Consider the following 23,330-nt stretch of genomic DNA (forward strand, 5'->3'; position numbering starts at 1 on the left):
AATTTCATGGTCTTCCAAACGTTAACCAACAGTTTCCCATTCTAGTGTAGAGGCTGAGTATCGCGGGGTTGCTAATGTTGTAGCAGAGGCTACGGGGAGTCGGAATTTGTTACTTTAACTTCAAATTTCTCTTCGACAGGCTTCAGTTGTGTATTGTGATAATGTTTCCGTTGTGTACTTATCTGATAATCCAGTTCAGCACCAACGTACTAAACATATTGAGATTGACATACACTTCGTTCGGGAAAAGGTTTGAGTTGGTGATATCCGCGTCCTTCATGTGCCTTCATCTCCTCAGTACGGAGATATTTTTAATAAAGGACTCTCCAGGCAACTGTTCCAGTCTTTTCGTTCCAGTTTAAGCGTCTGTCCCATGAACGCTCAAACTGCGGGGGAATCTTAGCTGATACATATTTTAGGCATTTATTTGTATATAATATTGTTAATATTGCTCGATATTGATTCCTAATTTAGAGGTAGGGTTTTCATTGTATTGCTCCTATTTAAAGGGCTCTTGTTGATTGAATAAGATCATCAGAAAATATTGGCCATCAAACACTTTTATCATGGGGTGTATTTGAGTTGGCGTGCGTGAGTGTTCAGTGTTGTATGACGCAAGACGAGGCGGGGGCATCATGAGGTGTCTTATGGTGAGCCTTAGTTGTAATGTTTAGCTGGATGGTTAATGATTTGGTTGGTTTGAAATCTCAACCATAATTTAACATATTTTTTTTAGTTTCAGTATATTTATCGTATTTGAGGTTTACTTTAAGATTAATGTTTTTTATGTTCTCTGGATGACTTTCATTGAATTGTTGATTGTGTATTTGATTCTCGTCATCAAGCTGCAATTTTAATGTACCAGGAAACATTGTGTTTGCTTACAGGATGTTTTACTAAATATGCCACACCGGAAGAGGCTAACAGCGCATACACGCCTTACATAATTAGTATAACTTGCTAGGGGTCAGTTTGTTGTTTCACAAAGATACATATTTTAAGAATTTGGTGATACTTTTTCAACTGTAAGGCGCAATGATGTGTGATTTCTACAGGGACTGGGTCCCATCCAGGTCAGATAAGCTGATGAGGAGCATGAATGGTTAGGTAATTTGACATCCTTTCTGGTTTGTGGAAACAGAAATCAAATTATGTTCATTGTTGTTTGGTTTAATTTTCATTGTGATTTCTTCTTTGATATTAGGTTTAAAGGATTACAAGTTATCTGTTGGCTCGCTAAATAAACAAGCAACTGGAAAAAGAAGTATGTAAAACTTCTTTCAGTCAAGGGTTCCCATCACAGCCTACGCTTGGTTTCATAGGGTTGTTCTCCCTACAGCTGGCCCAAGTGTAGGCCCATGCATATGCCCAAGCTAGTCTCTCTTCAACAACACCATCAGTTCTCACTACAACGATGAATCAGTATCAGCTGCCAGATCAGCATTAATGATATATGGGCTTCAATTAGCTACACCATGGGCTCAAATGTTGTCTCAGTAGGCAGTTTTCAGCTTCAACAACAACTACAACTTTTGCAACCATCAAATCCTAGTTTGGCACCTTAGCATAATCTCCAAAATTGCAGGTATCTAAATTTTAGAATTATAAATCAGGCTTGTTATATACCATTTACTCATTTTAAGCATGTTTCTGAGGCTTTTGAAGGTGAAGGGGGTTGTTTGCAGCTTGAAGGGGGTCGTTTGCAGTTTGAAGGTGAAGGTGGTCGTTTGCAGCTTTGCTTGAAGGTGAAGGGCGTCATTTACAACTTGAAGGGGGTCGTTTGCAGCTTAAAGGTGAAGGGGGTCGTTTGCAGCTTGAAGGGGGTCGTTTGTAGCTTGATGGTGAAGGAGGTCGTTTGCAGCTTGAATCGCAGGATTTATGTATAGCTGCTTTCCTAACACGTTTAGCAAACATGAAAGTTTTCATATCTTTTGTACTAAATGTGTTGTCCGGTTTATCACCGGCCCCGTTCTTGCAAATATAATTCTTATATTCCACGTCGAGGAAGTCCTCCACCCTCTTCATAACGAGTTTGTATTGGCGAGCCATACCGGTAACCTCCCCCTCCCCCACTTTGCAAATGGACCCATAGTTTTGAGGGTCAAATCAATTTAACCCTCCTCGTTCATGTGGCTGGAAGAACTCTTCATAAAATTATCAATTAATTTCTTGTTTTCTGAAAAAAAAAATACAAATTGAAGTTATTTCAAAGTTTGCCAACAAAAATAAAAAATAAAAGCTGTTACCCGATAATCTCCTGATTCCATTCTTTCCCAAACACCCCACAATGAGGGGCATTGAAAACGACTCAGTCAAAGAAATTATCCATCAACTCAACGGTTTTAGATAAGTTGGTCGCATCGACTTCGAAGAAAAGTCTTACACCTAACTTTTCCAAAATCGTGATATGATCCCAGGCTCTCGTATACTTGAGACATGCCTCATCTATTGAATATAATCAATATCGGTAAACCAAAAAAAACGATTTCATAACACTTACCGAAAACGATTTCAAAATACTTACCGCGAGTATCGAACGTGGTTGCGATGACTTTTTCGGCATCTTTCAACGCTTGGAAAAATACTCAGAGTTTGACCGAAATCGCTCTCGCCAACTACAAGTATAGATAAATCGGACACGGTGGTATAAAGTGTTGCTTGGGGCGTCTCTGTTTGTTATTGTTGTTGCGTGCCTTCTGGTTTTGTTAAGAAAAAAAATGTTAAAAACAAGGTATGATAGCAGATATATGAACACAGTCGAGAAACCCAAACCAAATGATTCATTCTCAGTACTATGATTCACACACCTTACACTTAAATCTTTCACAAAGATTATCAATACAATAACGAACAAGGATTACAACTGAATAACAGATCCAGCACGAATCTGTTGTTTAATCAGGAATGAAACCCTAATCACCAAACTATGATAGAGAAAGTTTGAGATATATGAACACAGCCGAGAAACCCAAAACAAATGATTCATTCCTAGTACATGATTCACACACCTCACACTTAAATCTCTCACAAAGATTATCAATACAATAACGAACAAGGATTACAACTGAATAACAGATTCAACACGAATATGTTGTTTAATCAGGAATGAAATCCTAATCACCAAACTATGAGAGAGAAAGTTTGAGATATATGAACACAGCCGACAAACCCAAACCAAATGATTCATTCCAAATATTGTTCAGATCAGATTACAGTACTATGATTCACACACCTCAAACTTAAATCTCTCACAAAGATTTAACACGTATTCAACACGAATCTGTTGTTTAATTATGAATAAAACCCTAATCACCAAAACTATGAGAGAGAAAGTTTCTAAGTAATCAGAGTGCGACCGAAATATAAAATAGAAGCGAGAATTAAGAATCTCTTTCTCCTCTGAGAGTGCGGCTTAACGAATAAGAAGAATAAGGGTACTGGGCTTTTAAAACTAAAATTGTTTGCGCTTTTAATAATCTGTAACATATAATTTTCTACAAACAGACAATACTAGTTTTTTATACTTTTCTTTATACAAACAAACTAACAACAGTAACATATAATTTTCTACAAACAAACTAACAATGCTATGTTTTATATCTTTCTTTATTAAATTATACAAACAAACTAACAATACAATTTTTTATACTAACAACAATAATATATATTTTTTTACAAACAAACTAACAATACTATTTTTATACCTTTCTTTATTAAAAGTTAAAAAACAAAAATAATCAAACCTTAAGAAGAATTCTTGGATCCATGTGTGTTCTTTCTATATTCGATCGACGTCTATTAAAAGGTTCGGAGGACTTTCTAATTGCAGCCAAAGGTTTTCTGTGTTTGGCTTGAAGCGAAACTGGGGTTTTCAAACCCGGTGGAAAAATCGGGCTTGTAAGAATACAAGCCAAAGAAGACTTTTAGATGACTAATTTTTAAGATGGGGGTGGAGATTGATGGATAAAAATTTGGCTAGAGATTGCATTTTAACTATGTTAGTATTATGTGACATAACACTAACCTAGTAAAAATGCATTCTCTAGACAAATTTTCATCCATCCATCTCCACCTCCATCTTAAAAAATTAGACATCCAAAACTGTTTTTCGACTTGTATTCTTACAAGCCCGATTTTTCCACCGGGTTTGAAAACCCCAGTTTCACTTAAAGCCAAACACAGAAAACCTTTGGCTGCAATTAGTAAGTCCTCCAAACCTTTTAAGAGACGTCGATCGAAAAATAGGAAGAACACACAAGGATCCAAGAATTCTTCTAAAGGTTTGATTATTATTTTTTTGTTTTTTAACTTTTAATAAAGAATGGTATAAAAAATAATATTGTTAGTTTGGTTTTAAAAAATTATATGTTACTGTCGTTAGTTTGTTTGTTTGTATAAAGAAATATATAAAAAATAGTATTGTTAGTTTGTTTGTAGAAAATTGTATGTTACTCGTTTTCAAAAGCCCAAACAATTTTAGTTTTAAAAGCCTAGTACCCTTCTTCTACTTCTTCGTTAAGCCGCACTTCCAAAGGAGAAAGAGATTCTCAATTCTCGTTTTTATTTTATATTATGGTCGCACTCTGATTACTTATAAACTCTCTCTCAAAGTTTTGGTGATTAGGGTTTCCTTCCTGATTAAACAACAGATTCGTGTTGAATATGTTATTCAGTTGTAATCCTTGTTCGTTATTGTATTTGAAGAAACACTGGTTAAATAACCAGAATCAGATAAACCAGGGGGTTAGGTTCTGCATAAAAGGGTTGGTTTCTTCTCGTTTGGTTCAAAGGGACGGATCTACTCCTCTTCTCGATAACTGCAAAACAGAAACCGTAAGACTTGCCACGGGGAGAATGGGGGGTCTCTCCGTAACCACCCTCCGACGTGAGAATAAGTATTGGTTTAGGAAGAAGAAGAAGTATAAGTGAAGTGAATGTAACTTGAAGTTTGTACCTGAATTACTCTTCTATTTATAGCCGAACTTTGGGCGGAAAAACATGTTATTGAAATATTGAAGGAATGTGCGTAACTCCGTAAGCGGTTATTTTTCCCTCCGTTAATTTCCTTAACCCGTCGTGAGAGCACACGGATCGTGATTTAGATCAACGGCTGGGGTATTGCCACGTGGAAAGTGGGCAAGTGGAGATTTCTCTTCAATTTCATGCCATCATCGTGACTTCAAGGGGGCCCAGGATGATGACACGTGGCCAGACGGTTACAACCGTCTAGTAGTGCACGATTGAGTCTTCTACAAGATTACTGTCATAATCCAGTGTAACTCCTTATCGTGTGGTATAGGTGAAATAAATAATATCCAAATCTGGGTATTATTTAGCGGGAGTGCTGATTGAGATTTTTATCTCTGTCTGTTATGGGGAGAGGCGCAAGGATTTTTTAGTTTCCTTTTGGCGCGCAAATGTTGTCTGTCGTTTCTCTCTTAAGTCTTCTTTATTGGACCAGTGCTCGGCCTCGCAAGGTCTAAAAAAGGTTAGAAAATCGAGGTTGTGGTATGGTCCAAACACTCGGAACGAGGTTTTTGGGACCTTACCCTTCAGTATTAATAATCTTTGTGAGAGATTTAAGTTTTAGGTGTGTGAATCATAGTATTGTAATCAAATCTTAACAATATTTCGAATAAATTATTTGGTTTGGGTTTGTCGGCTGTGTTCATATATCTCAAAGTTTCTCTCATAGTTTAGTGATTAGGGTTTCTATCCTGATTAAACAACAGTTTCGTGTTGAATCTGTTATTCAGCTGTAATCCTTGTCCGTTATTGTATTGATAATCATTGTGAGAGATTTAAGTGCGAGGTGTGTGAATCACAGTACTGGGAATGAATTATTTGGTTTCGGTTTCTCGGTTGTGTTCATATATCTCAAACTTTCTCTCTCAAAGTTTGGTGACTAGGGTTTCATTCCCGATTAAACAACAGATTCGTGCTAAATCTGTTATTCAGTTGTAATCCTTGTTCGTTATTGTATTTATAATCTTTGTGAGAGATTTAAGTGTGAGGTGTGTGAATCATAGTAATGGAAATGAATCATTTGGTTTGGGTTTCTCGACTGTGTTCATATATCTGCTATCATACCTTGTTTTTAACATTCTTTTTTCTTAGCAGAACCAAAAGGCACGCAACAGGAACAAACAGAGGCGCCACAAGCAACACCTTATACCACCCCGTCCGATTTATCTGTACTTGTAGTCGGCGAGAGCGATTTCGGTTAAACTCTAAGTATTTGCCAAGCGCTGAAAGATGCCAAAAAATTCATCGCAACCATGTTTGATACTCGCGGTAAGTATTTTGAAATCGTTTTCGGTAAGTATTATGAAATTGTTTTTTATGTATTTACCGAGATTGATTATGTTTAACAGATGAGGCATGTCTTAAGTACACGAGAGCTCGGGGTCATATCACGATTTTGGAAAAGTTATGTGTAACACATCTGTTCGAAGTCGATGCGACCAACTTATCTAAAACCGTTGAGTTGATGGATAAGTTCTTTGACTGAGTCGTTTTCAATACCCCTCAGTATGGGGTGTTTGGGAAAGAATGGAATCCGGAGATTATCAGGTAACAACTTTTATTTTTTTATTTTTTTTTGTTTTTGTTGGCAAACTTTGAAATAACTTGAATTTGTATTTTTTTCAGGAAAAACAAGAAATTTAATTTTGATAATTTTATGAAGAGTTTTTCCAGTCACATGAACGAGGAGGGTCAAATTGATTTGACCGTCAAAACTACGGGTTCGTTTGCAAAGTGGGGGGTTACCGGTATGGCTCGCCAAAACAAACTCGTTATGAAGAGGGTGGAGGACTTCCCCGACGTGGAATATAAGCATTATATTTGCAAGAATGGGGCCGGTGATAAACCGGACAACACCTTTTGTGCCTGAGGATAGGCCCGTATGAGCGGTAAGCCCATATATTAAATTGCATGATAATTGGATTATATGAGTCAAAACGTTTTGCATTTTTGAAATACTTTCGGCCTTCCAGAGACTCCCGGTTGTTCATCATTTCATGTAGTCATTTGATACCGACTTTTTAATTGTAACTGAATTTATTTTTTAAATAATAAAAGCAAAAAAAAACAATATTTAAAACCAAAACCATAATTATGTATACAACATGAATAAAGTGTAGATGTATTTAATGAAATGAAAAATAGGCTCTTTTCACAAATATATGCATAGGAAAGAATAAAGGAGTTTTTTTCTTAACGGGTGTTGTAGAAAAATTATTTACTAAAATGAGTGATTTGAAAAGTATTTAACAAAATGGGTGATTTCCCTTGTCTTTAAGTAAGTTTTTTATAATTTGTTTTGTCTCTCTCATGATCTCATTGGATTTAACCTAATTCAATATTAACTAAAGAAAATCTGGTATTGCTATTTTAGGTTTATATAAATTATAGACTAAAATTAAAAAGAAAACATTCCGTTATATTATGATATTCTATTAAAAGTTTTTTTAATTATCTCTAAAGATGTCTTCATTAACAAGTTTTAATGAATTTTTTAATAGATAGGTTTTCGGTTTTTTAGATATAGATTTTTTATTTTTTATATTTTTTTAGAAGTGTTTTGTTTTACTTTACTTTTGTTGTAACCACATATTTTTAAATATATTTTTAAAATAGTTTAGAGAATGTAATAAAAAACGTTTTTACACTATTTCTTTTAAATAGATTAAAATTGAACAACAGCTTTTGGTGAGAAGCTTTATAACTTGATTTTATTTTACAAACTAATTTATATAAGGTTAATTAGCATTGTTTGACCTGTGATTTTTTTCCAAAGCTTAATGCTCCAGCAAAAGAACTAATAAAACCAACTTTATTAATCACTCTAGTTCAAGTTGAAGCTCAAAAACAAATTAATGCATAATAGCTAAACTATCCGGACTAAAGTTAAAGCTCGTAAACAAATTAATTCATAATAGCTAAACTATTCGGAAATCAAAAAGTCAATAGCCAAAACGACAACAAGAACAAAGATCTGTCATGCAACTCAATTCCCAAATCGGTTTCAACAACAAAAAAAAAAAAGCAATCCGATTGACATCTGGAAATCAAAGGAGATTCAATGGCCGTTCCAAATTCCAAAACAAGTGGCAGAAAGCATCGACTTTGATTTCAAAGTAGCCATAAAAGACAGATCCAAAATCTAGAGGAATGCAGAAAGCAAATCTATGGAAATCGTTAAAAAACATAAAATTAATAAAAAAAATTTAAGAATCTGGTCCACATGTTCATTGCTTTGATGCAAGAGCAAAAAAGGAAAGATGAATCACTTTTATTCGTAGTATGCAATTATACAACGGTAAAAAAACATAATTTGGTTAAAAAAACAAAAAGTTAAAAATGGATAAATATTAAAATATAGAAAACTTTTAAAAGTATTAATAGAAATAAGGGTAAAAGAGTCAATCTATAATACACTTTTAAGAAAATAAATCATAATGGGTAAATTTGCAATTTTACAATACAAACAAACTAAAACAATACATGTTACAAAACTAACAGATATAAAAAGCCACAGTTAAACAATACAGATGCAAAAACTACAGTTAAAAGTTACAAAAGTAACCAAGAAATGTGAGAGAACTTACAACAATGCAAGAGCCAGATGTAAAAAGCCGACAAAAAATGTAAAACCTTGATGTGAAGAGCCGAGAAACAACGCAAGATCCAGATGCAAAGAGTATTGATATTCTGAAATCGAAGCAAAATAAAAGTTGTTAGGTTGATGTTTTGAAGGTTTAATTGATGTAGGATTTAGTTCAACTGAGATAAAACTTACAATTTGAAGGTTTAATTCGTCTCAGTTGAGTGTTTGTAGAGTGTTGAGATTGATGTTGTATTTATAGACTTCCAAGCATGCTGTGTTTAGCTTGCTTTACAGCTGTAGAAGTAAAAGCAAAAGTAAAAGCAAGTACGATTCGTAGTAAAAAAATCAAAAAGGACAAAAGTCAAACAAAAGATTCGACATGAGTTTGTTTCTGAAAAGGTTGACTGACATATGTTAAAGATATTATTCTGACTAAAGACATATTAAGAATATGAAAAATGTCGTTGGATTATAAGTTGAAGTTGGATTCTAACTAAACCATTTGGTATTTGAAAGGGGTAATACTTACAGCTGTAAATCGCTTCTCTATTTAACTGGTCAATCTGAAAGGGGTAATACTTGACTGGTTTAAATTGTTTTCATAAAAAAAAAACTTCACTATTTGTAAATTATTGTTTTAGTAATAAAAACAATATTGTTAATGATAATTTTATTATTATGAACCAACTTTTATGATTCGGTTATGGTTATATGTGTGTAAATAACCGAAATAACCAGCAACGCTATTTAACGATTGCAGCAGGCAATGTTGCTGAAATGAAGAAAAATAACCCATTCCCCATCCCTTTAGATCAATTTGCATAAGATGCAGGACCTGTGATCTGGGCCGTCCATTTCGGGGTATTAGAGGGGAAATATTAAACCCTCCGCCTAAATTGAAACATTATGATTGTAAGTATGATGTGGATCTGAAAACATTAAAGTTGGTTACTATATTAAAGGGGAAGGAGTTTACTCTCAATATGAGCGCGCACGTATCCTGGTTGTGGGCCACAGTTCTCATGCTCCCTAGAGCAAAAGAGTCCAACTGCAGATAACAAATAAACCTTAACACTCTTAATATGATATGATAAACTAAAAATATTAAGCGATGACTATTTAGTATGTGCATGCACTCACCATAACTCCCATCATCATTTCGGCGCCAATACCGCACTTAACAAAGGTCACGTGGCCACACAAATCTGTAACAGAATCTATGCCGTTAATGCGGTAAAAAATTGGAAATCGGTCAAGGACCGATATTTGAGATATAGTTAATTGAAGTGGGACATCGGTAATTTTAGTATCATGCATTACGGATTCTAACGGATTCTAAATCGAGCTTCAACACTCTAGAACGTGATTCTCGAGGCCGGTTTTTCGATTGATAATAGCCAAGAACCTGAAACATTTTACGTGGTCAGGAATCTTATATTGATTTTAGTGAATCATAACATCAAAGAAATCTGAAGAAAAAAAAAAGCCCTTATTTAACCTTATTCGAGTCACAGTCTATCTCATCCCATGGTTTGCCACCACGTGCAGATTCAATTTTAAGCAGTAACTTGTCTTTCTTTGCATTTGAGCTGTGACTGGATCACGATTAACCTACATATTGAAGGAACGAAATCAACATGAATGCAAATTAAGAGAGAGTTCTTGCACTGTAAAAAAGATTAGTCTTACAATAGCTTTGTTTGGTATGTTACGAGCTCGATTGGCATACTTCAAGGTGTTTAGTGTTTCTTCTGCGTTGGTATCAGCTGGACTTACGCAAGCTACCTCAAACAAAAAAAAGAAAGTAATAAAAGTTAAATAATTACATATTGAAGGAACGGAATCATGCTTTTATAGAGTTAATATGATTAAAAAAAATACCAAAATCGTGAATATAATGGCAAACCTTGTCCATGGTGCAGGATCATTATCACAGTGAACAAAAAGATACCGGCATACCCCAAGCAACAGTACACTCTTCGCTAGTAGAGCTAGCCTGATTAGCTTGACACTCGATACCTGAATAATCAAAACACATAAGACTACATCCAACAAGTAAACCAATTATTCAATAACAGAACACTCACATAGATCCATAATATGATTTCTACAAATCGCACAGTTGTCCAGCACAATATCTGCATCAATCAAAGTACATTAAACAATACAAGAGAACAAACGTCTCTCTTGCTTCATAAACTTCCATCTGACAGTAACCGCTTTCCTGCCTGCGCAGTAGCATTCTCTAGTGACCGTGTTTCTGAAACTCACATTCGCTATTATCTGCAAAAGAAAAACAATAAACACCATGTTATAAAGACAATTAAAAAAGCATCATCATGAAAATATAGCAGTTGAGCTTGACGTGTTTTCAACAAACGCTAATGCAGTGGAAATGGAACGCATGGTGTCTGCGAGATGGTACGGTTTGGTAAAAATCATACAGTAAGATATAATATTTTAGGGGTGTAAACAAGCTGAGCCGCTTGGATAGGATCGGACTTATAAAAGTCGGAAATGACCAGAACTTAAACAAGCTTGAGCCGAATTCGACCCTCATATAAACCTCAATAAACCTACAAATAACCTTAATACCTCCAAATATTACAAAATGAAAAGTTAATATCCTAGAATGTGATTTTAAACTATTAGTACCTAACTATGTTACTTTGAGCAAACTACAGGGACTAACTATGTAATTAACTCTTTAGAATAAATACAATAACTATATTTATTTGTTGTAAATAGTTTCCGAATCGTTGTTTTCGAAAGTCGTAAAGTGTTGTTGTTGCAATAAATATATAAACTATATTTATTTTCATAAAAAGAAGTCGTATTGTTGTATATTCGAAAGAAATATATAAACCATATTTATTTATAAAAAGAATCCGCGTTATCGTTGTTTCTTGTACGTTATAAAGTGTCGTCGAAGAAATATACACATTTATATTGATTGTCATAAAAGTCGCTTGATGTCGTTAGTTGTCATTTTTCAATAAAACACATTTGTTTCGGATTTTATCAAAAAATGGAAAGAGTTTCCTCTATTTTTGGACGCCCCCGACAACACAAGTTGTCTTTATTTTTCAAAATTCAATCGAGATTCAATTACCAATATATTATTTAAAACTAAACACTAATCCGAATTGGTTCGAGCTCGTTTCACGAAATAAACGAAGACTTTATAATTAAAGTAAATGTTTATTCGCGTCACTAATAATCTTTACCAAGTCTTTCGTGCCGCTTTCGTTGACTGAGTTGACCGGGTTGACCGAGTCAACCGGGTTGACCGAGTTGACTCGCTGAGTTTACCAGGTTTGACCGGGTTGACTCGGTTGACTCGAACACCAAATCTGAGCCAACCGAACCCGAAATCCTGTCGACTTGACCCTCCTTGAACGTTGACCAGCTGACCCGAACCCAACTGACCCGTTGACCATCGTTGACCGAACCGAGAGCCGTTAAATCTGACCCGGAACTCCCGAACCGAACGTAACTAAATCCTGTTGAACCGAAAGACGAACCAAAAACCACATCAGAATCAAACCTCGAGCCATGACCCGAAACGGGAGTCACATTCCTGAACTCGAGCCGGATCTAAAGGAGAATGAGAAGAAAGGAACCATGACTCAGACCTGAACATAATCACCATCACTCTCCACAGCCGTCTCCGGAGCTGAGTCGGTCACCTGTAATCGATCTGACCCGGACCGGGACTTCCGAACAAAAACCCGTCGGATAATGACAAAGACCGCCGGACCTTGACGCAGACCGCCGGACCAAGACGCCGACCGCCGCTGCCGTGGACGGCGGCGCTGCTCCTAATCTCCGCCGCTCTCTCCCTCTTACGCCACTCTCTGTCTTGTCACCACGCCGCCACCAGACGGCTGTGGTGGCGGTGGTCAGCCGTCCGTCAGTCAGAAGGGAGAAGGTGGGTGTTTGTCGGTGAACTGAACCCCGGAGAACAAGATGACCGGAGCATGGCTCCGCCGGTTATTCCGGCCGCCGGCATGTAGTCAGAGGGAGGGATAGAGAGGCTGTGGTGTGTGGGGAATATGAGTGTTGAATGGATTTGGTGGTGATTACCTTATAGAGATCGAGTGGGGGAGAGAGCAGACAAAAAAAAAAGATGGTGTGTTGTCTGTGCAAAGAAAAGAAATCGAGAGAGAGTTGAAAGGGTAAGATGTCTGCATTGTTTTTGCTTTGTGGTTCGAGAATGAAGATGAAATGAGATTGGACTTTTAAGTGGCTGATGAAATGAGATTGGAACTAGGCTTACTTCTTTTAAATACATAGGGTTTGTTAGTGGGCTTTTGGGCTTGGGCCCAAGGCCTATAAGTCTAATTTCGTGTTTAAAGTGACCCGTTAGCTCTTAGGAATCCGTTATCAAAACCCGAAATCATCGGAACGTCGTAGACTAAAATTTTAGGGTTAAATGTACGTGACATAGTGTCGGTAGACGTTTGCGCTTTCGTTCGTCGTTTACGGTAAAGTTTGCATAAAGTTGCGTCGTTTGCCGTTTTAAAACCGTTTTTCGATGCGGTTTTGACTACGATTACAAAAATATAATTACGGAGCTAAATATAGCGTAAAACTTAAGTTTTGGGGGTAACACGTGTGTCCGATGCTTTCGTTTCGTTGCCGGTACGTTTCTGTAGTCGCGTTTCTCATCTATGCTTGCACTTTGTTGCGTACGGAAGCACGATAAATTCGCGAAACTAAATTTATAAATATAAAATATTCGTATAAAATCTGTATTTGTCGGCGTTGTCAGTATTTCGTACGGTTGCTATTCGTTATTGTTTAATATTCAACGGTTTCTCCGCAGATCGTCGTACACGCGCTGTAAAGTCGCTTAGGCGTTCATAGACACTCCAAGGGCCTAATTAAGTTTATTTACATCTTAAACGTTGTTTATTATCGTCCTAAACATTTGTTAATTGCGTAATTAAGAGCCGTAAATTACCGGTTGTCGCACAAGAGGCTGCTGATACACACTAATGTTGAAAGCTTCATATTTTATAACCACCACCAAATGACTCAACTAATGAAGCAAAACCCTAATACCCGCAACCAATTTCCCCTAATTTCAACATAACCTCTTCTTCGTCATTCTATAGCCTCTAATTTTGCAAAGCAAATCAAGAGCATATAATAGTACATATGTCACTACCATTTGATTTTAGCTAATCAGTATGCAACTTAAAACAAGAATCAAAGAAAGTGTCACCTGAAATCGATGAGTAGAATTGGGATTTAGGGCACAGGAGGAGCAGTTCCGAGAAAGAGAGGCAACACAATTGAGGCCACACACATTGTTTAAACGATTTATAAACCGATGTTTGTTTCCCTGATTGATGCGTTACAGTCAAAGAATCAAATATAAATGGATCTAATTACAGGGCAGGGTAATTGAAAGTCGCATTGATTGAATCCAATTCAATTGATAGATGATGATGAGAAATTGAACGGTTTGCCGGTGATAGGGTGTTCTTCTTGTTATTTTTTTGGGTTTCGGGTTTTTTGGGTTGGGTTGTTCGGGTTGTTCGGGTATGGGTAATTCAGGTTCGGGTTAGTTCGGGTCGGGTTGTTCGATTTTCGAGTTTAGATGTAAAATGAAAAAAAAATGTTTTTTTTAGAAAATATAGGCATATATATCATGTTGTTATTAAAAAAATATCATCACATATTCAAACATCATTTAACAATACAGTATTATAATATTCAAAAGTCTCAAAACTTAATGTTTCAAACGCAAAACACTCAAAATCAAATCGCATCTATAAAAAAAGACAACTAATGTTCCAGTTTTTATTCGGGTTTCAAGTTTCGGGTTATTCGGGTCGGGTTGTTCGGGTTTTTTGTTGGGAAAAAGCGACCCGATAACCGACCCATTTAAGGTTCGGGTTGGTCGGGTTTGGGTTGTTCGGGTTCGAGTTTTTCAGTTAATCTCTAATTCGGGTTCGGGTGACTTCGAATTAGGGTCGGTTTTCGGGTTTCGGATAAAAAAGAACAGCCCTAATAATGATTAGAAGAGGTCGAACTTTGTGTAAGCAGGGTAGATATGGAAGAAATTTCAAGGTGAATAGAGATTTTAAGTAAAGACTCTTTATCTTCATCTGACATCTTAAAATTGATGGAAATTACTAAAAGGATAAAAAAAACCCAGTTTTCTTAATACGGTAGTATATATTAGTAGACAAAGGGTTAAAAAGAAAGTAAAAATTTCTTGGTATATGATTATAGGTAGGGGAGCAAACGAGACGAGCGGCTCACGAGCGACTCGAGACCGGCTCGAGAAAAAGCTCGAAACAAGCCGAGCCTTATTGAGCTCGAGCCTGGCATGTGAAGCTCGTCAGGCTCGACGGTGTGAATTTCTGACACGACCCGAAAACACGATACCAACCTAACACGAAATTCGTAGGTTTGGGTTTAGTCTAAACGGGTTCGAGTCAGTTTCAGGTTGAACCCGCGAAGATAAACGGGTCAGGTTCGGGTCAACCTTGTCGGTTGGCGAGTTGACCCGCTTAACCCATTTCTATTATATTGTATTTTTTTTTAAAATATGTTTTATGTCATAAATAAAATTGGGTGTGTATTTTATGCTATAAATATAACTTAAAAATGGAAGTTGACATAAATTTTTATGATTTTAATGTAATTTTATTATATAAATTTATGTTTTTTTTAGTAGTGTTAATTTTAATATACTAATTTTCTGAAAAAATAAAAAATAAATAAAAAATTGGGGTTGACCGGGTCGGGTTCGGGTCAGTATGCGAATATTCGGGTCGGGTTCGGGTTCATATGTATGGCACGATTTTCGGGTTCGGGTTCGTCTAAAATTTTCGGGCTCGGGTCAGGTTGAACTCACCAACCCGGGAACACGACCCGTTTAGCACCCCTAGGCTCGTCGAGCCTTATCGAGCTTTAGTGTAAAAGAGCCGAGCCAATCTTATTTAAACTTGTTTACGAGCAAACCCCGAACTAAAAATATACTTATTTAGTAAACGAGCTCGAGCCCGAGCTTCACTTATCGAGCTCACGAGTCTGAAAAGTCTATTATTTATATTTCTTATTTAATATATTAGTTAATAGATAATAAACGAATCGAGCCCGAGCCCGAGCCGAGCTCGAGCTTGAGAAAGGTTCGGCTCGTTTATAGAAAAACGGGTATATAGTTTCAAGTAATCAGGTCGGGTATCATCTAATTCATTAGCTGCAAAAAAAAAGAGTAAACTTTTGTTTTGCTTAATGTGGTTTGGTCACTTTAACGGTTTTGCCTAAAACCTTTAAAAATAGCCATTTTCCTCTAATAGTTTGCTATGGTTTTTCCATTTTACTCCTCGCCTTTAACTCCATTCAAATTGTTTGTTTTTCCGTTTTGCTCCCCGCAGGGAGCAAAATGGAAAAACCATAGCAAACTATTGGAGAAAAATGGCTATTTTAATTGTTTAGGGCAAAACCGTTAAAGTGACCAAACCACAGGAAGCAAAATAGAAGTTTACTAAAAAAAAAATCCAATCTAAATACCCAAATACCCGTCTCAGATGTTTCAAGTTTTAAGCATTCCCGTTGAGCTCAGGTTTTTTGCTATCTCTATATACACTTATAATTACATGTTTATCACTTAAACATACAGATCTATAAGCTTTTTTTTTGAACAAAAATAAGTAAATAAATAGCGTTTGACATTTTGTCTTGGTCACTTACTTGTCACTCTTTTGTTCCCTAAATAAACAAACGTTTCGAAATTTACTAAGTTGATGTCAACTTATCAATCTACCCTTACACTTAAAACCATTTTTTTTTTTTGAACAACAACCATTCATTGCAAAACAAGGCCAGCTAAGGGCTGGATACAGAAGAAAAAAATAAAGCAAAGCTGCAAAAGACAAAAAAACATACATCCTACTACATGTTCAAAAATATAAGCTAGTACAAGGATCTATCTTCATGTCTTCCCATCAACAATTCGCCTCCTTGCACCTGCTATTAATCCAGCCAAAGAGTGTCGCCGCAATCTCTACCAAAATCGAATCAGCCTCTTTGTTTACGCCTTTGAAGTTTTTTCTCATTTCTAGCTTTTCACATACACCGTACCGTTGTATTGTATAAGCAATCCCCAAGAGCGTCTTATGAAGTAACACCGAATCAACCTCATCAATCGGAACCCGAAGCTGCTGCAGATTCTAATATATAAAAAAAATACCACGTACCCTCTTTCTTTTTGTTTGTTGTGAAATGGGTTTTGCACATACTGTCAAATCTACACAATTACGAATACGAATAGGCAATTCATGATTCTAGTTTGATTTGAGTTCAGATTGAAGATTTGGTTTGATGATTGGCGTATGACTCGGTTAACTAATGAAAATCAATTATTGTTTTAGTTTACAATTGCCATTTGTGTTTTGTAGGCTTTGTATTCTTATTTTCTTTGATGAGTTTTTGAATCGTGTATATGATCACTTTTATATTGAAAATATTTGATGAGCACACGAAATTAATAATCGGATAAGGCATAATGGGTTCTAAAAAACGATATATATTAAAAATATTTGATGAGCACACCAAATTAATAATCAGATAAGGCGTAATGGGTTTTAAAAAACGATATATTCTTCTATGTAAAAAAAACAAAGTGTTATTTCGTATTCTGAAAAAACCAAATAATTTAATTCATAGTAAATGATGAATTACAACTTCTATTTATAATTTATGATAATTTATGAAGAAATCGTAATATCTTGAACTTCATTTAAAGATGCTTCTTTAAAAATTTCATTGAGTTGTATTTGTAATAATCCTAAAAACCCAAATGCTACGTTCTTTTCCTTTTATATATATATATATATATATATATATATATATATATATATATATATAGTATAGTTTATATATACTAGATAGTTTCCGCGTGATGTGGCGGGGAACACAAACACTACCAGGTATGTATTGTTCAGTTGGTTTGATTATTATCCTCAACTGAAACCAAAGTTATCGGTTAGTCTATATTATTTACCAAATGGTTTTTGGTTAATCATTTCGGTTTATTCGATTAGATTGACAGTTTTGGTTTGATTCATTTAATTTTTGTTAATAGTCAAAACTAAACTTTTGCTAAAACTTTTGCTTATAAAATACATGAACTTGAGGTATAAATACATGAAATGGATGTATAAGTATATGAAATATTGAAATGGAAATATAAATACATAAAATGGAGGTATAAAATATGAAATATATGAACCGAAGGTATAAAAGCTAGAAAATATATGAAAATGTGAATGTTTCGGTTCGGTTAATTTTGGTCAAAGGAGGGTACAAAAAATCGATAACAGGTTCTGGTTAATTGGATTTCGGTTTATCAGTTTTTGGTTGATTTCGGTTCGCTTTCGTCTGTTTTCAGTTCGGTTTCGGTTAATGATTCAGTTATTGCTCACCCCAGTGTTAATCACGTAATTTATTAATTTTTTAATTAAAATTTATAGCAATACTATACTCAAACTAAAGAGAACAAAATACTCGCTTTTATGGTGTACTTTTTTATAAATTGTACAAAAAAACTATGATTGTTTAAAAATCGTGGGGTAGTTAGTTTTTATAAGATGATAAACTATAACTATTAGTTAATTATCTATAATATGTTAAAGATGAGAGAATTAAAGTGTAATTAAGACGAGAAAATTAAAATATGATTATTGTCTGAAAGACTAATTTATCCGCATTTTAGGTTGTACCTTATATGTTAAAGAAAAAAAGTTTTTAACTTTTGGGTATTTTAAAAATGTGTTTGTCTTATGCATCATGTATAGTATAGATTATCATACGAGGAAGAAGAACATGTATCAAATCATCATTCAATAAACAAGTTATCTCTAGGGTTTCTGCCGGCGGACGCACAGGCGGTGTATAACAGCCGGTGATTGATCGTCGGAATCTCCTCCGACTGATCATAACGAGTTTGTTAGCACAGCCCTGTATTCTTCCGGTGATTCCCCTTCTTTGCCTCCTCATCTTCTTCGTTTGGTCTGTTCTCACCCGGGCGTTTCCATGGGTGATCCCGTCCTCGATCGTGCTAAGTTCTTTGTGTCCAATCTTCCGGAACGTTGTAGCTCTCAGGAGATAGGCGACTTCTTTGGGGCCTTCGGAGATGTTATGGGGGTCTATGTGGCCAGAAAAAGGGATAAGTTTGGCAACCGGTTTGGCTTCGTAACTTTCAAGGGTGTTCGGGATCCTAAAGGACTGGAAGGTAAGTTGAAGGGAGCTAAAATGGGGGACTCTAAGCTTTGGGTCAATGTTGCTCGTTTTGCGGCTGAGAACGTGGGTGTTGCTGGCCACACTGGGATAAAGATCAATCGCTCAGTTCCGACGGGTCATCCGGAGAAGAATCTTCCTTTCAATACAAGGGATAACAGGTCGTATCTGGATGCTTTGGGTAAGACTGGTGGTTCCGGTAACACAGTGTTTGAGGTGGGGAGTGGTTCGGGAGTGGGGAATGCTCACGTTGAGAAGTCGGTGGTGGTTCCGGATAGAACTTCTGAGTTTGTTAACTTGCATGGGTTAGCTGTGGTCGGAAGAGTTACTGATCTGGAAACTTTAGTCGATTTTAAGAGACTCTTGAGTATCGCTAAGTTCGAGTTCTCCAGTCTTAAGTATTTGGGTGGTTTATCCCTCCTGATCTCGTTCTCCGATGAGGCCGCCGCTGCCAAGTTTTTAGGGTCAGAGAAGATTTGGGGTCCTTGGTTTGTTAAATTGGAAGCTTGGTCCGGGCAGTCTCTTCCGCTTGAAAGGGTGGCTTGGTTGAAGATACATGGTATCCCCCTGCATCTGTTCGGTGTCGATTTGTTTTATCAGATTGGTTCGCTCTTCGGTAGAATTTTGCATGTTCCTAGCATCTCGGACGAGGTTTCTGATCTCTCCGTCGTTAGAATTGGGGTGTTAGCAGGGGAGGCCTACAGGATCAGAGAATCGGTGTCTTTGAGGTGGAAGAACAAGTGTTTCAGAGTGTGGGTGGAGGAGGAACAAGAAGTTTGGGTGCCGGATTGTCTCAACGATGATGATGTTGACGACGATATTTTTAGTGACGGCAGTTCTCACGATCGTTCTTCGCCGGTGGTGCGGCCGGGGTGGTCCGGTGATGTGGGAGGCCAGGGGTTGGGTCAGGAATTTGAAACGGTGGAAAATGAAGAGTTGCATGTTGATGGTGGCGGGAGTCCCAAGGTGGATTTTCCCATGCAGGAGGCGGCTGGGAATAACGAGTTTAATGCTGGCGTGGGTCCCCATGCGGGTATGGAGGCGGTGGGACAAGATCTGTCTGGTTCCTTAGGTGGGCCCAAGGTTTTTTCGTTTTGCTCTCAGGAAGGTTATCAGGCCTCTAAGGCCCAACGTAGAAAGAGGGTGGGCTTAAATAGTAGAAAGGATAGGGCCCAGAGTAGTAGTGGAGGAGCCTCTTCAAGGGAAATTAGGCCCAAAAAAAGGTCCAGAAGTCAAGCGATGGAGGATAAACCAGGGTTCGGCTTTGTGGGGTTTACTTCTCTTTCAGCTGGAGGCTCCGATGTGAGGAGCTCCGAAAACGGAAGGGACGTGGGAGGTTTTGATCTCAATATTGAGGGCACGGAGAAGGAGGTCGCCGATGGAAGTTCTGGTGGTTCAGGTCGTGGCGATCAAGAGGTCAAAGACCCAGAGGATATCCCTCAGGCGATTGAGGAAATCAATCATACAATGTCGATCGGGGCCGCTCTTGGGGTCAATCTTAGTCAGCATGCTGATTTGGTCAGAAACTCGGTTTTGGCAGCAGGTATTCAATGTGTTCCAAAATGAATTGGCTCTCTGTTAACATCAGAGGTATGGGGGGTGCTCTAAAAGCGGGGTGGATAAAATCTATAGTTCGGGAGTACGGCATAAATTTCTTAGCCATTCAGGAATCGAAGCACGTGAATGTGTCTAGGGCGGATTTAGCGAAATTTTGGGGAAACTCGAAATTTGGGTTTGATTCGGTGGATGCCACGGGCCTTTCAGGGGGGCTGGTGTGTTTGTGGGATGAATCTCTGTTTCAAATGGAGGAGTCGGTTAAACACAGGAATTATCTTCTTATTAAGGGCAGGGTGGTTGGTTGTGGTGCTCTTGTGTGTTTCCTCAACGTCTATGCTCCGCAAGGGGTAGCGGCGAAGAAAGCGGTGTGGGAGGAGTTATCCGGGATCATTACCGGTTCGGACGGTCTTTGGATAGTTGGAGGAGATTTCAACTCGGTCAGATTTAAGGAAGAAAAAAGAAATTGTTCGTTTAAGAGTACGTGTGCTGGGAATTTCAACTCTTTCATTTTCGATACGGGGCTCATTGATCTTGATATGCGAGGTTCCCAATTTACGTGGCGGTCTGACAATGGTAAGAAGCTCAGTAAGTTGGACAGATTTTTAGTCAATTCTGATGTTCTGAATTTATGGCCCGATGCCCGTGTTCAAGCTCTCCCGAAGTTGTGGTCGGATCACAGTCCTATTGTTTTGATTTCGAAGTCTGTCAATTTCGGGGCGCGTCCGTTCCGCATCTTCAATTCTTGGCTAGGCAAAGATGGTTTTGTGGAAGTGGTTGAGAAAGCGTGTCATGATTTCTCGTCTCAGGGCTGTCCTCCGGATGTTTTTTTGATTAAAAAATTGGGGTTTATTCGTAGTAGGGTTAAGGATTGGAGAGATAAGATGATCCTCAAAGATGGTGAAATTCGTAACCTGGCCGAAGATGAGCTCACTACGTTGGAGACCATTTTAGATTCCAGAGATTTAACGGAGGAGGAGGAGTGGGTCTTGGCGGAGAACAAAAGTATCATTGCTGAGTTAGATCTTGCTAAATCTATGGATCTCAAACAGAGATCCCGTATTAGGTGGGCAAAGGACGGGGACGAGAATTCTAAATTTTTTCACTCGATTGTTAATTGCAGGAAAGCTAGTAACTCGATTCATGGCTTGTCGGTTGGAGGCGAATGGGTGTCAAAGCCGTCGTTAGTCAAAAAGGAGGTGTTCAAGTTTTTTAGACAGAAATTCGTGGAGGATTGTGAGTCTCGGCCGCTTTTGCCTTGCCCGTCCATTAAGAAGATTTCAGGCGTTGATGCGTCTTGGCTGGAATCCCAGTTCTCTATTGAGGAAATCAAATCGGCGGTTTTTGAATGTGGGGAAGACCGGGCCCCGGGGCCTGATGGGTTTAACTTCAGGTTTTTCAAGAGATTTTGGGACCTTTTTTAGAACGATTTTTTTGCTTTAATGGCGGCTTTCCATGAGTCAGGTACTGTGAATGTCGGGTGCGGCTCGTCATTCATTGCTCTTATTCCCAAAAGAAAAGATCCAGTGGGCCTTGGGGACTACAGGCCGATTAGCCTGGTGGGAGTTGTCAATAAGGTGATTTCTAAAATATTATCCAATAGACTCAAAAGAGTTTTGGATTCGGTTATTTCGGACAGCCAGTCTGCTTTTTTGGGGAACAGATTTATTTTGGATGGTCCTCTCGTTATCAACGAGGTGTTCTCATGGTTGAAGAAAAGTAAGAAAAAAGCATTTTTATTAAAAATTGATTTCGAGAAAGCTTACGACAACATTAACTGGAGGTTCGTAGTGGATATTTTCCGACAAATGGGTTTCGGGGTCAAATGGTGTAGTTGGGTTTGGGGCATTTTATCGTCGGCCCGTGCCTCTGTCTTGGTCAATGGGGCGCCTACTTTCGAATTCAAGTGTGGTAAAGGAATGAGGCAAGGGGACCCTATATCGCCTTTCCTTTTCATTGTGGTCATGGAGGCTCTATCCTGTTTGATTGACAAGGCTGAGGAGGTGGGTGTTTTCTCGGGTATTTGTCTCCCGAATGATGGTCCTAAATTGTCCCACCTTTTCTTTGCGGACGATGCCTTGATCATCGGTGAGTGGGTGGAAAGTAATGCTGTCAATATTATTAGAATCCTTAGATGTTTCCATGTGTGTTCTGGCTTGAAAATCAACCTGGGGAAATCTAATTTATTCGGGATTGGGGTGGATCATGGGGAGGTGGAATCCTTGGCGGATGTTGTTGGTTGTAGGCAGGACGTCCTCCCTTTTAAATACCTCGGTTTAATGGTTGGGGCGAACATGAATCGGGTCAACAACTGGAGGCCTGTTTATGATATTTTCGAGTCCAGACTTGCGCTTTGGAAATCAGCTTTATTGTCCTTTGGCGGGAGGATTACGCTTATTCGTTCGGTTCTCGAGAGTTTGCCTAATTATTACTTCTCGTTGTATAAAGCTCCGGCAAAGGTTATTAATGATTTGGAGTGCCTTATGAGGAAGTTCCTGTGGGGGGGTTCTAGCGAGGTCAGGAAAACTCACTGGGTGGCATGGGACTCTGTTACGCGTCCGAAAAATAAAGGGGGGCTGGGTATCTGTAATCTAAAAATCATTAACAAAGCTTTGTTAAGTAAATGGGCTTGGAGGTTTAAGAGAAACAAGGAAAGGCTTTGGGTTAAGGTGGTCGAAGCGATCCATATCGGCGGTTCGGCGTGGTCGTTTTTACCCTTTAAAAAATCTATAGGAGGAGTGTGGAATTCTATTGTGACCGTTATTAATAAACCGGTGATCGGTTCGGCCCGGCTTCGGGATTATTTCAGGGGATCGGTTGGTAGGGGAGAGGACATCCTCTTCTGGTTGGATCCTTGGCTGAAGGAGATTCCCTTAAAGGACGAGTTCCCTAAGCTCTTTGCTCT

The 23,330-nt window shown here is 37.9% G+C and overlaps 1 protein-coding gene and 1 long non-coding RNA gene across 11 annotated transcripts; one reads left to right on the forward strand and one right to left on the reverse strand.

The window, feature by feature from the left end:
• Positions 1-7,911: 7,911 nt before the first annotated feature.
• LOC110880229 lies at positions 7,912-12,858 on the reverse strand. 10 transcript variants are annotated; one of them, XR_004868285.1, is made up of 12 exons: positions 12,247-12,858; positions 11,839-12,114; positions 10,699-10,894; positions 10,518-10,630; positions 10,301-10,392; positions 10,110-10,222; positions 9,932-10,016; positions 9,752-9,816; positions 9,588-9,659; positions 9,447-9,502; positions 8,804-8,905; positions 7,912-8,715 (listed from the first exon to the last, which is right to left on the reverse strand). It is a non-coding gene; the product is annotated as an uncharacterized LOC110880229 (long non-coding RNA). The 10 variants fall into 10 exon arrangements; XR_004868286.1 differs by having other exon boundaries at positions 7,912-8,190; positions 8,613-8,715; positions 9,752-10,016; XR_004868280.1 differs by lacking the exon at positions 9,447-9,502.
• A 7,575-nt stretch (positions 12,859-20,433) lies between these two features.
• On the forward strand, positions 20,434-21,849 carry LOC110876981. Its single transcript, XM_022125139.1, has one exon. It carries the CDS (start codon positions 20,434-20,436, stop codon positions 21,847-21,849), a length of 1,416 nt encoding a protein of 471 aa, XP_021980831.1.
• The last annotated feature ends 1,481 nt before the right edge of the window (positions 21,850-23,330 follow it).

This window comes from Helianthus annuus, chromosome 9 (assembly GCF_002127325.2).
Source record: "Helianthus annuus cultivar XRQ/B chromosome 9, HanXRQr2.0-SUNRISE, whole genome shotgun sequence".
In the NCBI taxonomy this organism is placed as follows: domain Eukaryota; kingdom Viridiplantae; phylum Streptophyta; class Magnoliopsida; order Asterales; family Asteraceae; genus Helianthus; species Helianthus annuus.